At 42.1% G+C, this 14,127-nt stretch overlaps 1 protein-coding gene across 2 annotated transcripts in view; it reads right to left on the bottom strand.

Moving 5' to 3' along the window:
- DMXL2 (Dmx like 2) overlaps nt 1-3,838 on the bottom strand; it is a 51,156-nt gene extending 47,318 nt beyond the window's left edge. For both annotated transcript variants that reach the window (XM_042824064.1, XM_042824065.1), the window contains exon 1: nt 3,718-3,838. In XM_042824064.1, the coding sequence (XP_042679998.1) occupies nt 3,718-3,804 (87 nt within the window). In that variant the 5' untranslated portion in view covers nt 3,805-3,838. The remainder of the gene's footprint in view (nt 1-3,717) is intronic.
- Between the last annotated feature and the right edge of the window lie 10,289 nt (nt 3,839-14,127).

Raw genomic sequence — 14,127 nt, 5'->3', positions numbered from 1 at the left:
AACTATTCTTTCTTCTGTTTCTCCTCTTTGCCTACATGTGGCACAGCACCTAAGTGTCCCACGTCAGTCCATGGAAGACCTCAGCCAGAACACTTTCCCTGCAGGTATCAGCCTGCAGCTCCAGGTTCTTTGAGGAAGCACTTTTGGTTCTGAGGTCATTTTTTTAGTGTCAGTATTTATTTTGAGAAAGTCTCTTGTTTCTTGAAGTTCTTTAGAAGCGTATTTGCTATAAAACTTCAGCAGTACCAGCAGTATCAGCACTTTGAAGGAAAGGCACACCCTCATTTGAAAATGTGTTCACTTTTTCACGTTTACACTGTCCACATTTTTCAAAACAGAAGAGATCCATATATTTTCCTGTACTGAAAGTGTAAGAGACTATTCTGTTGACTTCTGTGTCTCAAAGCTTGCTGGGGACACAGATGGACTTGTTCAAGTCCAGACAAGTCTCGAGCAAGGACGGTGAAAACCTTTGTCTTAAGGAGACAGATGGACAAGGCCAGGGGCAACGAGAGCGAGATGAACTGCAGCTAAATAGCTGTGAAGTGCTCCTTTGTGTGGACCTATCTCAGGATGACGGCCATCTCAGGGGGTACTCAATGACTCTTGCTCGAGGCCCATCCTTGTCACGTAGGCAGGAGAATAAGGAGGATAAAAGAAGAACTGAAAACCATGAGGATAGGTTTTCTGACAACAGATTCCTCATGAAGAAGAACAGGGATTTCTGACAACAGATTCCTCATGAAGAAGAACAGAGAGAGAGGAATTCCTGAAGATAGAGGGATTCCTGAAGATAGAGGGATTCCTGAAGATTGAGGTGATTCCTGCATACTGTTGAACTCTCCTGAGCCTGCTGCCTGACCGCTGTTGCTGCTTCAAGAATTGGCTCCTCGACTTCCTCGTCTACCTGCCTGCTGCCCAGTGCCGGCCACGCTGCTGCTCCCCGTCTTCTGCTGCGTTCTGCCCAGGACCTTCAAACGCCGTGCAACGGGACGCTGCTGGATCCTGCTGGTGACTATCCCCGCTTTACGCAACTCCTGCTTCTTTTCCATCTTTTCTATCGCCCTCCTTCCCTTCCCCGTCTCCCTGATTAGGTCTTAGTAATAAACTGGATGCAACAACATATGAACCGTTGTTTCTTAATCTCACACCGGGTATACAGATATTAAAGAACCTCATCTCCCTCCTATAAATTGGAGCGAGACAAAAGGTATTTCTACATAATCACCTTGTATTGTCTAAGTACAAGCTTCCCATTTGATTACTTTTATTTCTATTTTATTTCTAATTATCTCAATATATTATCATGCTTACACCAGAACAGAACATGTTTCAGTCAAATTCTCTTTTTAAATTGTTCTTTCATTCCTTAAAGGTGCTTCACTGGTAGCCCCACTACACCAACAAAGAATAGGAAAGTGCCATAATAGTTATAATATTTAACAGTAGTTCCTTCTGAAGGACTCAGCTGACAACATCTTCAAGGAGATCTTTTGTGTCAGCACAGATCTCTCCTGCCAGAAGAAGAGTGGCCATAGAATTCAAGGCAATAGGCTAATCATCTGCACAGCCTGATGGAAGGAATGGAAAACTGGTAAGCCAAGCAAAAAGGAAAGATGGGGAAGAAATGCTGAGATACTGTAATGGATCACAGTGCAGAGGCCTTAGATAAACAGTTGTAAGCTGTCACTGAATGAAACCAGTGCAGCAAAACCACCCACATGGAATACCTGCCAGCTTCCATTTCCAATGTCACTGGTAACTTTAAAATTAAATGGATTTGCAAAACTGCCAGAACGCCAAGATGACTTGCAGGATCCACAAGCAGCTAATAAGCTGTGGTCTGCCAATGTTTGCTTGAGATCTGAGCCCATTGAAATGAGCAATGTCAAAGCTCTAATTGAATGCAGGAGTACCAGGCTTAGGCTCTGATTCAGTAGGACACTGTGCTAAGCTGAGTGAAACCAAACAGGGTTTGCAAAATGGAGGTAGTTTACAATCTTTGAAAAACATACTGGCTGCAAGTTACTCCACAAGGTGCAGACAATGAATACCTTTTCTGGTTAGTTGGGGTGTGTGTGTTGAAAGACTCCTTTGCACAGCAATCAGCTCTGACCACCTGTAACTTCTGCATGCTCCTTTGTGAAACACTGTTAGTGGTAACTGCTGAAAGGAGGACAAGACGCCCTGCTTACAGCAGGTTGGAAAGCGTGCTGAATTATACCAGAATGACAAACAGAAAGCTGTCATTTAACACTAAAACATAAACAACAAAAAAACTACTAGCTGCGTGGTCCCAGCACCTATTTCTTTGGATTTGTTTCACTTTATGGAGTCACTACGACCTGTTTCTTTTTAGCAAATTAAGTTTTAAAAAGTTTAATAGCAAAATTTTTTATTTTTCCTTTCTTATGCTCAGAATAACTGGATGCCATTCACCTAAAGCCCTAAACAAGTACACTTATTAGGTGGAATGTATCATCTGAGCTCCAGCTAAGCTGGCCTGGAATTTAAAAGCCTACATCAAAAACAGAAGGGAGAAAGAGCAAAGAGAAAAGTTATAGCCGTGGATGTCCAGGAAGTGCATTCAATGTCACACCCATCCCTGTAGTTCCTTCTTTAACAGTTCCTTCTCAGACACAGCAGCCAGATGAGCAAGTGAGGTCTGTTATATGCAGCTCTACAGTTAAAACATGCTACTACATGATTCTTTGATTTTTTTTTTTTAATGGAATAACAAAATACAATGACTACAAAAAACAACAACAAAAACCAAACAACCCACAAACAAACAAAAAAAGAACCCAAACAAACTGTTCTTGTAAAAGTGTTACGTGAGCTGTAATTTATGTTGCTGTTTCATCATGTTTGATGATATTATTATCATGAGAAATAGCATAAAGTTGACTTTTATAGTGCAGACTTTTCAGATTGTTAGAGCCAAAGGAAACACGCTCATATATGACATATGTTTATGTATATGACATGTATGGCTATGTTACTGTGTAAATACCAAAAGAGGCCCTCTAATATCAGCATGGCTGCACAGCAGTAAGACAAGGAAAGAAAGAGAAAGATGGCACCTCTTATTCCTTATGAATTTCAGCACTCTATACCAAAATTAGACCTGTGTGTTAACCCGAAGCAGCCTTTAAATGCTGGACAAATCAGCTGATGGTTGTCTTGGGCAAGAAATGGCGCTCTGCATCATCTATCCGGTTTGTAGTTAATATCTTGCGAACGTTAGCAGGCAATCTAACGAGACAATGTATCCACAGCCAGCGCGCGCTGCTGGGATGCGGCGCGCCGAGCGCTGCGGCTGATGGCTCGCTGCAATCCGCCCGGCACACTGTAAACTAAAGACGGGAAAACCGACTTGACCATCAGCAGAACGACCGGCCCGCGGCTGATGGACGCGTTTATTACGCAACTTGGCAGACTCCTGAAATCCGCTTCGCTTCTGTCTTTCCCTCCTTAAAGGGAGCACCATGAGGAGCCAGCCGTGTCTCAGCAGCGGCGGGCGGCCCCCCAGCCACGCACCGCCCGAGCCGCCTCGCAGGACGGGGGCGCGCAGCTCCCGGCCCGGAGCGCCGCACGGCGAGCCGCCCCTCCTCCGCCCTCGCGCAGCCCCGACCCCGCAGGCCGCCCCTGCAGGTTAATCCCCTCCGGCCTCTCCCGCGGGCCTACAAAACGCCCTCCACACCCCCCCAACCTCACCGTGAAGGGAACGTCCTCGATGCTGCCCACCGAATAGCAGTTGTCCCCGGGGTTGACGGCGCCGGTGAGCACCTGGTGGAGATGCATCGCGGCCTCTCTCCCTGGGACGACGAAACGAGACCCGGATGGCGCCGCGCTCCCGCACGGGCCCGAGCCCTGCCCGCCGCCACCGCCGCGAGCGCGCGCGCGCGAGGGAGTCTGGAAAGGCAGGGGGTGGGGGGGAGGGAGAAGAGGCGGCGCACGCGCCGGGCAGCGCCTGCATCAGGTGAGGCGCGCGCAGGAGCACGAGCGGCAGCCGTTGGGACGGCCCTCGTGCGCGCGCCTGCGGGCAGATTGATCGGATTGGGGGGGCGCGCGCGGGGCGCCTGAATGCAGAGCGGGGGGGAGCGGGGAGCGCTGGGTGCGGCGCGAGGGTCTGCAGAGTGCCGCCTCAGCGGCGGGAAGTGCGAGGCAAACTGTTCGCCCCGTCCGTGAGCCGAAAGGACCGCTTTGTGCTAGCGAGAAGTAGGTGTTCCCGACTCGCGAACATCCACTTGTCGTGGTGAGAACGCTGCTGGATACTGTAACAACTACACGAGGTGTGTGGGCAGCTGCGTTGCTTTGTGAATGTAGTTGCAACCTCACTAAGAATGTCAGAGCCGCACGGCGCTGGAAGCTGGTGGTCAACGTGCTTGTCTCAGAGATGTGCAAAAGGCTGAGTGCTGAGCGTTGGCTGGGAGGGGTTCCAAGCTCTGATGGGAATAAAAGCAATCTAAATGCACTGCCTCATCGTGTAAGGAACATCCTGCAGTGTTTGGAACCCTGTCGGTGTGGTTCCACCTCAGTTGTGCTGGTGGTGACTGGAGTTCAGTCTCTGAGCTGATGGCGGTTTTGCCTCAGTGAGGACCGCGTGGTTCATCTTGCCTTATATTGCATCTTGAAATCCTGTCTATTTCTGAGGAAGTGAGCTTGTGTTGAATGTAGGGGTAACGAGTGGTCAGGTGCTGGAACAGCAGGTGGTGGGGTCACCGTCCTGGAGGTGTTCATCACATGTTAGATGTTCTACTGAGGAATGTGGTTTAATAAAGAAATACTGCTGGTAAGTGGACTAGATGGGCTTGGAGGTCTTTTCCAACCATGGTGATTCTCTGATTCTATCAAGTTATCTTCCAGTGGAAAATAAGCATAACATTAGATCTGTTTCCATGCCAGTTAATGGCAATCCCTATCCAAAGGGAGTAGTGTCTCAAACTGGGATGAAAAGGAAAGAAAGCCATTTTAATCTTCATAGGTTACGTATGCAGCTACTATGGAAACTTCCACTGACACTATTCCATAGTGTTTCTGATTGATCTGCTACAGAAAATGTGTACTAACTTACAACTGATTTTTATTTTGATAAGATATTTCAGATGAATGCAGCAGGACTTAGAGGCAAAACCAGAGTGTTTTTGGAAACTGATGGAACACAATCCAACTAATAGTGGAAAAAATATGTAGCTTTTGAACAGATATGGCTACCTCTGCTAACTGATATTAAGTTGTATGGGAGAACAGTGTGATCTTAAGGAAAGCTTGTCCTCTCCTGTGTGTAGGAACCCCATCTGATTTTTGTTGGCATAGAGTCTTAAGTGAAAGCACAGTACCTGCAGGATCATCTCAGTCTTTCTAGGTGACAGATACGATTGGTGAGAGCTTTGGTTTTCAGCCCAGTCTTCTGCTACCGAATCAGACTAACAGTTCAGGTAGCTTTTTGCCACGCCAAATGTGAGAAGGACTTCTATCTTACTTGGATTGTTGAGAAACTTTTTTGTGTTTGACTTACATGGTTCTCGAATTCCAGTGGGACTTTGTTCTGGGACAGATAACATACGTTACTTTGAATCTTAAAGATTCCTCTTTAAAGTGGAAATAACACCAGATTAAGGTTTTCCTAGTACTGTATTTGTGGTTGTGGAAACCTATAGTTATGGTCAGCTCTGTACACAGACTCTTGAGCAAGAATTGTTCTGCTAGTACCTGCAGATAAGTCCTTTACATTCTTCCTGAAAACAAGTGTTTTTATTTGAGTTTTGCTGACAAATCAAGTTTTATTTACCTTTGTTGATTCATCCTTATTCATGATTTAAATCCGTCATGTTGGAGTAATTTCCAATGCATATAGCAGCGATCTCTATGCTCACGAGCATGAAGCAGTCTTTTTACGTTCCCTCCTACTGCTTCCAACTGAAAAATAAGAATATATTAAAAAAAACAAAAAACAAAAAACAAAAACATATAGGACTTTTTTTTCTTCTTCTTCTGATTAGCTTGTTGCCTTGTTCAATTACTTTTTCTTAGAGTTACAGAGAAAGGAGTCTGCAATACTTCTGCTGTGAGCTGCTTACCCAAGAGTTCCCTGTTTTGTCTGAAACGTATTGGAGTTGTGGGAGGGGAGGCCATATTACAGCAGGAGAGCAGAAGTGTACCAAAAATCCATTTGACACCTGCTAAACTTCTCAGTTGGAGCAGCATCTGGAGCAGGTGGAGATCAAAGGATGTGTTAGAAATGTGGAGGGTAATTTAGCTCCTGGTTATATCTAGCAAGATGGATTAGATGACCTCTGAAGACTGTTTGCGTAGTATCTGAGGATGGCTGTTTATTTCTTTTCTGCTTTTCCAAACTGCACAGGAAAAAGAAAAGTCTAGGTATTCAAATGTTGGGATTTTCGACTTCCTTTCTGCTTTTCCAAAAAGAATGAGAGAGAGGTGAATGAAAAACTCAAATTTAGAAAACAGGAACAGAACTGCACAGATGCTGTGGAGAAATAACTTCTTTCCATTTGTTGTAGGAAGGGATATTTTCACTTAGCAAAAGAAGATGGTCTATAAATAATCAGAAGGATACATGTATAGATAAAGAAACCATGGTTATTTAAAAATCAAAACAGAACTAAGTAAACCAAACCAACAGAAAGCTTTTCTTCTGGGTTTGCTCACTGTGCATAGCAGTAGGATGAGAATAATCCACCTTTCTGCAAAAGGTGAGGTGTTTTACAGGAAGGTTCAAAGTGGTTCAAGAGGCTACTGTGGAATTTGTGCAGGAAGAAATCCTAAAGGGCATGTGAGAGGAATGTGCTAAGCACAGCCTAAGGAGGAAAAAAAAACCAAGTATGTGAAGAGATTATGCAAGGTAAATAGCTCAGGTGGATTGCCTTTATTTCAAAGGTGAAATGCTGCATGATAGCCTTGGTATTTTTAAATGTGAAGAACACACCCTATTTGCACTACTCTGTCCGTTTTCTGTGCTGCTGAAGGCCTCTACTTGTTCAGAAGAGAAGAACATTTCAGCACTGTGTTTTTATGATTCTGTGAGTGTTTTCATCATGATTTGTGATGACTGCCTCACATCCTCACAGTGCTCTTGAAAAAATGGCCCTTTTCCCTCAAGACAAATTACTCGTCTGTTTTTTTCTCTAGAAACCAAAATTCAGCTGTTGACTTCACTTGGAGAAAATCGTGCACTTCAACCCACAATTTGCTACACTTGCTATTAATTTCTAAACTGGAATGTGTTTTTGTTGCTGTATCATTGTTATTACTGATAGAACAAGATTGCCTCCTTAAGTATCTTTATTTGTGAACTGTTGCTCACTGTGTTTTTGTAGAAGACATAAATCCATGAAGGATGGTCATTTTAATACTCCTGAAAACACCCAGTTGCAGCACTGTTGTTTACTTGGTTACTTTTAAAAGATTATATTTCTGGAAATGAAAAGCCTTCCTCCGGGGTGCAGAAGTGTCGAATGCTTTCTGCGGTAGATGGGTGTCTCAACGTGTCCCCCAATGTGGGCCATTTCTTTCCTGTATTCACCAACCTTCATTCTAAAGAATCAAACTGAGTGAAATAAAAATTTGCTGCATGAAAAACTGCACCAAAATAGTCATTTTTCAGGAATTCTTTAAAGCACAACAAGAAACTTGTGGAGGGAAAGAACTAGTGATTAAAAGTGCAGTCCGATTGAGTTGTGGGGTAGGGAGAAGGCTGTGTATTTGAAAGCACACAGAGGCTTTGAGGTACTTATTTAATGGTGCTGACTCATTCCATGTCAGAGGCAGGTGATCTCTACGAGTTCTCTCCTTTAATACCCTCCAGAAGGTTCAAGGCTTGTCTTGCCAGTCTGTCTAATCATGATGCCTGCTCCACGTGTGTGGAATTTTGGAGGACAGTTCATTGGATTTTTCCAAGAAATAGTTGAGTTTACTTTTCTGTTGTAAATAACTAAATGCTAAGAAAACAGAGACAGTGTTAATGTGAACTAGTCTGAGCAGTGATATGCAGCTTGACATTGAACGTTAATGATATGAGATTAACTCGTCCCATTGGCTGAGTTTGTTCTTTGTGCTCTCTCCCAAATGCTTCTGCGATAGAGAAATTTTTAATGGATGTTTGGAATCATTTCCTGTGAGTCTAAATATTAATGGACAGTAGGAGGAACTGTTTTAATGTAAATATTTTTCATCAGATGGCAGAATGATGCTTTGTACTTTTCTGTGTATTTCTTCAATTTGGTATTTGTTGTTACTAATGCATCCTAACCTAACAAGAAAACTGTTATTTATCCAATAAGAATGAGATTCTATAAGGGATGAACTTTTTTTCCTTTCTTTGTTTTGATTTCCTCTTGGTACCCTTCTTGAATTTTGCCAACACTTATCTATGGTTTTTTAAAATCTATGATTTTCTTGCAGTGTCATTCTGCCCAGTTCATTTTTTACATGTGTATGGGAACTGCTGAGTCACAGCCTGAACCTCTGATTGATCACCTGAGGTGAGCCTTGAGTCAGCCAGAGGAGCACAGGTGAAGGCAATTCACCTGTGCTGCCGGAAGGGGTGGAGCCAGGCTCCACCCCTCCTGGACCTATTGAAGAGCTGGCTACCAGAGGGGAAGGATCTCTTCTGGAGATCCCCTCTTTTGGTATCTTCTGGTGAGCTCAACCCAAGGGTAAGCTCTTCCACTTATTCTCTTTTGTGATCGTTGTCTGCTTTGCCTTACTCTCTTGATTATATTGCAATTATAACATCTTGATATCTATTGATTATACACAATTATATTGTGTCTATAACATCTTGGTTATACAACATGTATCTGAGTGTATCTTTAAAACAACAGATTCTTAGGACTTGATGGCTTTTGGTAAGACCTTGAGCCTACCATAATTTTATCTACATTTCAAATTATTGTGATGCAAGTTTTAAGCTGCAAGCGAAAAAACAACCAAACTCTTAACATTATAGTTGTTGCTTTGAACCACAGATGAATATAAAACATGAAATTATTTATGTATTTAGCTGTTGAAAGCCATTATGAACACCTTCTATGTTTTCAATATGTAAACATTATATACCATCTTTCTAGATGCAGTCATGTCAGCATTGTGTGAGGAAAAGTTGTATATAGTTTAATTTTTCTTTCTTTTAATTTTGTTCTTCAACCAAGTGTATACGGGGAACAATTCATGTAGAGTATCTAGCTAGCTTTTTCAAACTGCTCTAGAAGAACTAACTAGTTTCTTGGCTACACAGGAAATACGCCACAAAAAGAGATGTGCAAATTGATACTTGAAGTAGTTCATTGTGCAACAAGTCATGGGTCAATGTAATTGATCTGTATGCAAGCTGCTGGGTTTTAATTTGGGTTGGTAATGCATTGAGAGTTTAACCATTAACTCTTCAGTACTCAAATTAGTAGCATAAATGCTGTGACCTTGTTGATGCTGAAGTTCTAAACCATTGCTAATTAACTCAGTGGCATTTTCTTGTGTTGAGTACAGTCCAGTGTGCCTATATATATATATATATATATATATATACACACACACACACACATACATACACATATATCTACAGGGTGTGCCTTAGGTAATACAAGTGTGTTTGCTGTGGGTAATTTGGTGATTGCAAGTATTTTGTGGCTTCATGCATTCCCAGTGAGCCTGCTAGGACAGTTATGAATCATTTGAAATGAAGTAAATCAATATTCTTTCCTAACATAACTCTGAGGAATCTCTGTGATGAAATTTGTATTTGAAACTTGAGGGAGTTTCTTTTGTCTAATTAACTTTTTAAAAGACAGTAATATAGAATTGAGCATGTACTTAGTAATAACAGGAACAGTACAATAGTCTGAGGTTCTCCCCCCTATCAATCAGAGTAAAAAGTTGAAAAGTTGAAGTTTCCTGAGAAATGAAAAGTTGAAAATTATTTTTAAGGCTGCTTTCCCCCACCCCTCTCTTGCCTTCCCCCAGACACGTCCAATCTATCTGCTTTCTGTCCAGAAGAGGCAAACACCTGTTCTGCTTATCTAAGTGCAGACTAAATTCATTGGAATCAGTTGCACTAAATATTATTCAGCTGTTCTTATCCATTCTAAAACATTCTTAGTGAAGTGCTCTTCAGGAGGTGGAAAGCAGTGGTAAGGCTGTTGAACAGTCTTTTAGTGAGGTAAATCTGAGTTACTGGTGTCTTCTTAACAATTTTATTTTACTTAGAAGAAAGAACATTTTAGTTGCACAGAATCCTGTGACCATTGTCAGTGCAAATTGACTTACTAGGACATGGAATAACTGTTAGGTATGAGCTTGATGTCTGACCCAATGATTTCGGATGGCTGGCACTTCTAGATGGTTTTGTTTTTTTAAAAAATTTTCTGTGTAAGTGCCAGTAGCTGAAACTGCAAGTGGATAGTTTACTTTGAGTCCTTAGAGACTCAAACAGAAAAATTTATGGGGATTCTGACTTTCTTTGCTCTTTAATCACAGTGAACGTGTAAGATCTTTACTGTATACATTATGGAGCTTGCAGTTGAAGTTGGTATTTTGTCTTGCATTTTTTCTATGATTTGTTGTTTTCTAAGTACTAAAAAGCAACATGCAGCTGAAATGGTAAGTCATGGCTTGAAGCAGTGATTGAGCACCTGTTGGGAAGGCAGGGCCAGCCCAGGGTTGCTCAGGTACATGCAATTCAATGCAATGCACCTGAGTAACCAGGGTAGGAGGAGCCAGGATCCACCCCTTTCCAGACCTCTTGTAAAGGGTCGGCAGTGGAAGCAAGACCATCTTGCTGGGGATCTCTGCGTACCATGAGGCCTTCTGAAGATAAGCAGTTGCTTTTCCTTATTTCTGTGCCTGCTGCGGTTGTGTTTGAGCAAATCCCGCTTGTTGCAGCCTGGGGTCCTGCTGGTCTGCTGTCGTTGTGTTGTGCTTACTATTGTGTTACACCATGCAACCAAGTTCTCTATATGCACTTTCTGCCTGACCCTGTTTAGTTGTAGGGTATTTTGTTGCTATCCAAATCTCTCAGGAAGGCAGAAATTTGTCTTTCTGTGGCCGTGGGAGTTAGTGAATCATAACTGCAATAGAGTTTAGCAGATTGCTTGATTTAACACCTGTTCATGATTTTCTTTCCATAGAAAAGCATTTGCAGTTTTTTTTTTCTTGCCATAATACATAGAGAACTTTATTAATACTTAAGGTATATGTTCTACATGTTTGCAAATGAGCTATGTGCCTTGGCATCTAAGGCACATTCTTCAAGAGAAAAGTGCTAGCTTTGTATTCAGTTGCTAAAATGAATCTTGCATCGTATAAGGTTTCTTACAGGAAAGTTCAAGGTTGGTGTGTGTGATCTGTCTCCACAGACTTGAGTTTTAAACTGGTGACTGTTGTTCTTCTGTTATTTGTAGGAAATAATAAAAAGCAACTCACTGATGATAATAAGCAGATAATACAGTTCCCAGGAGATTATAAATGTAACAGCTCAGTTTTACGTGCCTTCTATCCTGCATATGTGATGTCTGTGTAGGTTTTTTTTTTAACTGTGGAGATTCACAGGACAGGCATGCTTAAGGACTGTTGATTGCCAAGTCAACATACAGGTAAGGAGCCTGTGGATTTTGCTGAAGTCTTCAAACTGATCTGCACAGTGCTGGAGAAAAATGTTACAGTGAAATTTGTTTGAATCCTTAATATAGGGTTGAGAATTTCTATGATATTCTGGGGCATGAACTGTGTATTCTGATCTTCCAGACAATTCTGAGATGGTAATAAAGATGTATGCATGCGAAAAACAGCATCTTGGTTCCTACAACCATGAACAGGATATGAGAAACAAACTGAATGCTAGCCATGGTAAATCATATTGTGCAAAGTGTTCTCTGGAAGTACATTCTGGCTATCTATCGCACACCTTAATCCAGCTGAGATAAAAGATGAAACTTGGGCCTAACTAAACTGATAGTTTTTACTGGTGGCACGATGGGAAGAGTGTTTCAGGTTTTCTTTAATTTTTGTGTGTCTTTGGGGCTTTGTGGTGTTTTATTAGCTTGTTCTACCCCCTTGTACTGTGTTTTCTGCTTTCCTGTCCCTTTTTTCCTTCTCCATTTCACCATGATCTTGAATTCCCTCTCAGTTGAATCAAATTAAAAGTCCCTTAAGAATATTGGGGTAATTCATGGCAGCGTAGAGACAAGAACTGTAATTAGGCTTCCACTGACGGTAAGGCTTCAGTGAGGGCCTGATCTGTCTCACTTGGCACAGGAGAAAACTGGTGTTATTGCCATTGGATGGAGAAGGCAAGAGAGCATTAAAAAGAGTGCTGATGTCATGTGGAACAGGAAAGGGCAATAAAAGGTGACTAAGAACATGGCAGGCTTCGTTTTATCCACTGGTTAAGTAACAGCTTATGCCTCAGTAGAAGCCTTCTAATACTACCACATGAATGTGGTGGCTGGTTTTTTCTTAACCTGTTATGACTTTGCTTTTGATTAAATTAGAATGGGTGAATTGGTGTTATCTGCTTTTGCTTGAGAATTAGAGGAAAATAGTAAGTTTGTCACCACGGAGGAGTGGTGAGGAAACACAGTTCGGCTGTTCTTCGTGCAATACAAGAAGTCAGTAGTGAGCACTCTTTCCCATTGGTTTGTGTGGTATGTGCCATACACCTCTACCAGAGCAGTAATGCACGTGTGTATTTTGGGGGTGTGCACAGGAATAAATGTCAGTGATATTTGCCAGCAGCGTGATGTGGAAATGCTGCCCACTGCATCACGCAGATCTGCTACCATCTGTTCACAAAGGTTTGCTGCATTAAAGAGGAGCAGAAAATTGTATAATTTTCCATATGTTAAACTTGTGGCAAAATTTGCTTTTTTTTTTTTCTATCCATGGAAATTTATTTCTTCCGAAATCCAAGTCAAGTCTCTTTGTCTTTAATATTCTGAAATCTCCATGGATGTTAGAAACATAAGGCTCCTTTACTTAAGTTTGTAAACGCTATTTTCCTGTATATCTGATCAACGTTGCCTTTTTTCCTTTGATTTGCTATTCTGGCAAATATAGAAACCCAGTAATTAATGTGGTAGGACAAACAGTCTGTTATTTGGATCATATGGTATTTTTTATATCTCACTTATAATAATTGAACCCAGAAGGATTGATTTCATGATGAACTTGTAGTTATAGTTTTCAGAGTGTCTATATTTTGATTTTTCAGAGTTCAGCAGATCAATTAAAATGATTGCCATTGCTGCTGTATTTGTTATTGATGGGTATTTGCCGTAATTCTTGGCCAAATAACCTCTTCAAAACAGTTTTAACACTGTTACAGCTTTATAGCCAACAAAGGTGGTGCGGTGGCCCATCTGTATAGGCCTTAGGCTGCCAGCCTTTGGTATCTGATAGTAAACATTAAGGCCGACTGGTCTTTAAATACAATTTTTTTCTCAGGGGACCAGCAATGTAATAGCATGTGTGAGTAGGGCCATGTATTCAGCATCATGGGTAGCTGTTTTCCCATCTGGAAATAGCTCTTCAGGCAGCTGTGCTGCAGTACTGAACCTTACTGGAAGATTTGAAGTACAACGTATCGTGTGTATAAACTGTATTCTGATGTTCAAATGCTCTCCAGTTTTCTGTCCCAGCACCTCATTCTGACATGTTCACCTGTTTTGGTGTCACCAGCTTTCACTTGGCTGAAGAATCTGTCGCTTCTGCTGATGGATTCTTGGGATGGGAGAATGAAGAGACAGCAGCTACTGTTCCCATACCTTCTGCCTCTCCTCATTGGGGATCTCTAGAGCAGGAGATATCCAGGGTGAACTTCTTGTTCCCAGCTGCTATGTGCCAATAGCAACAGCGTAGTTGTGCTGGGGTGCTGCAAGTAGAGGGTTAGATCAGCCTTGGATTTGTTCTGCTTTGTGTCAAAGATCCAAAGTAACCTTGGCAGGCTCAAGAACAGCCAAGTGCTTGCCATTTGTTTCTTGAACTGGGCTCAGTGCCAGCACAAAGATTAATTATTCCCATTGTGTATCTGTCCTTAAAATGGGAGAAAGAAAGAAATAAGAAAATCGACTTTGGGAAGGAAAGAAGAGCTGCCTAGGAGAGATGGCTGCA

This window comes from Centrocercus urophasianus, unplaced genomic scaffold, assembly GCF_019232065.1.
Source record: "Centrocercus urophasianus isolate 14NV4802_14NV808 unplaced genomic scaffold, USGS_Curo_1.0 seq_23, whole genome shotgun sequence".
In the NCBI taxonomy this organism is placed as follows: Eukaryota; Metazoa; Chordata; class Aves; order Galliformes; family Phasianidae; genus Centrocercus; species Centrocercus urophasianus.
The sequence above is the reverse complement of the archived record's forward strand: the minus strand, read 5'-3'. Positions and strand labels throughout refer to the sequence as shown.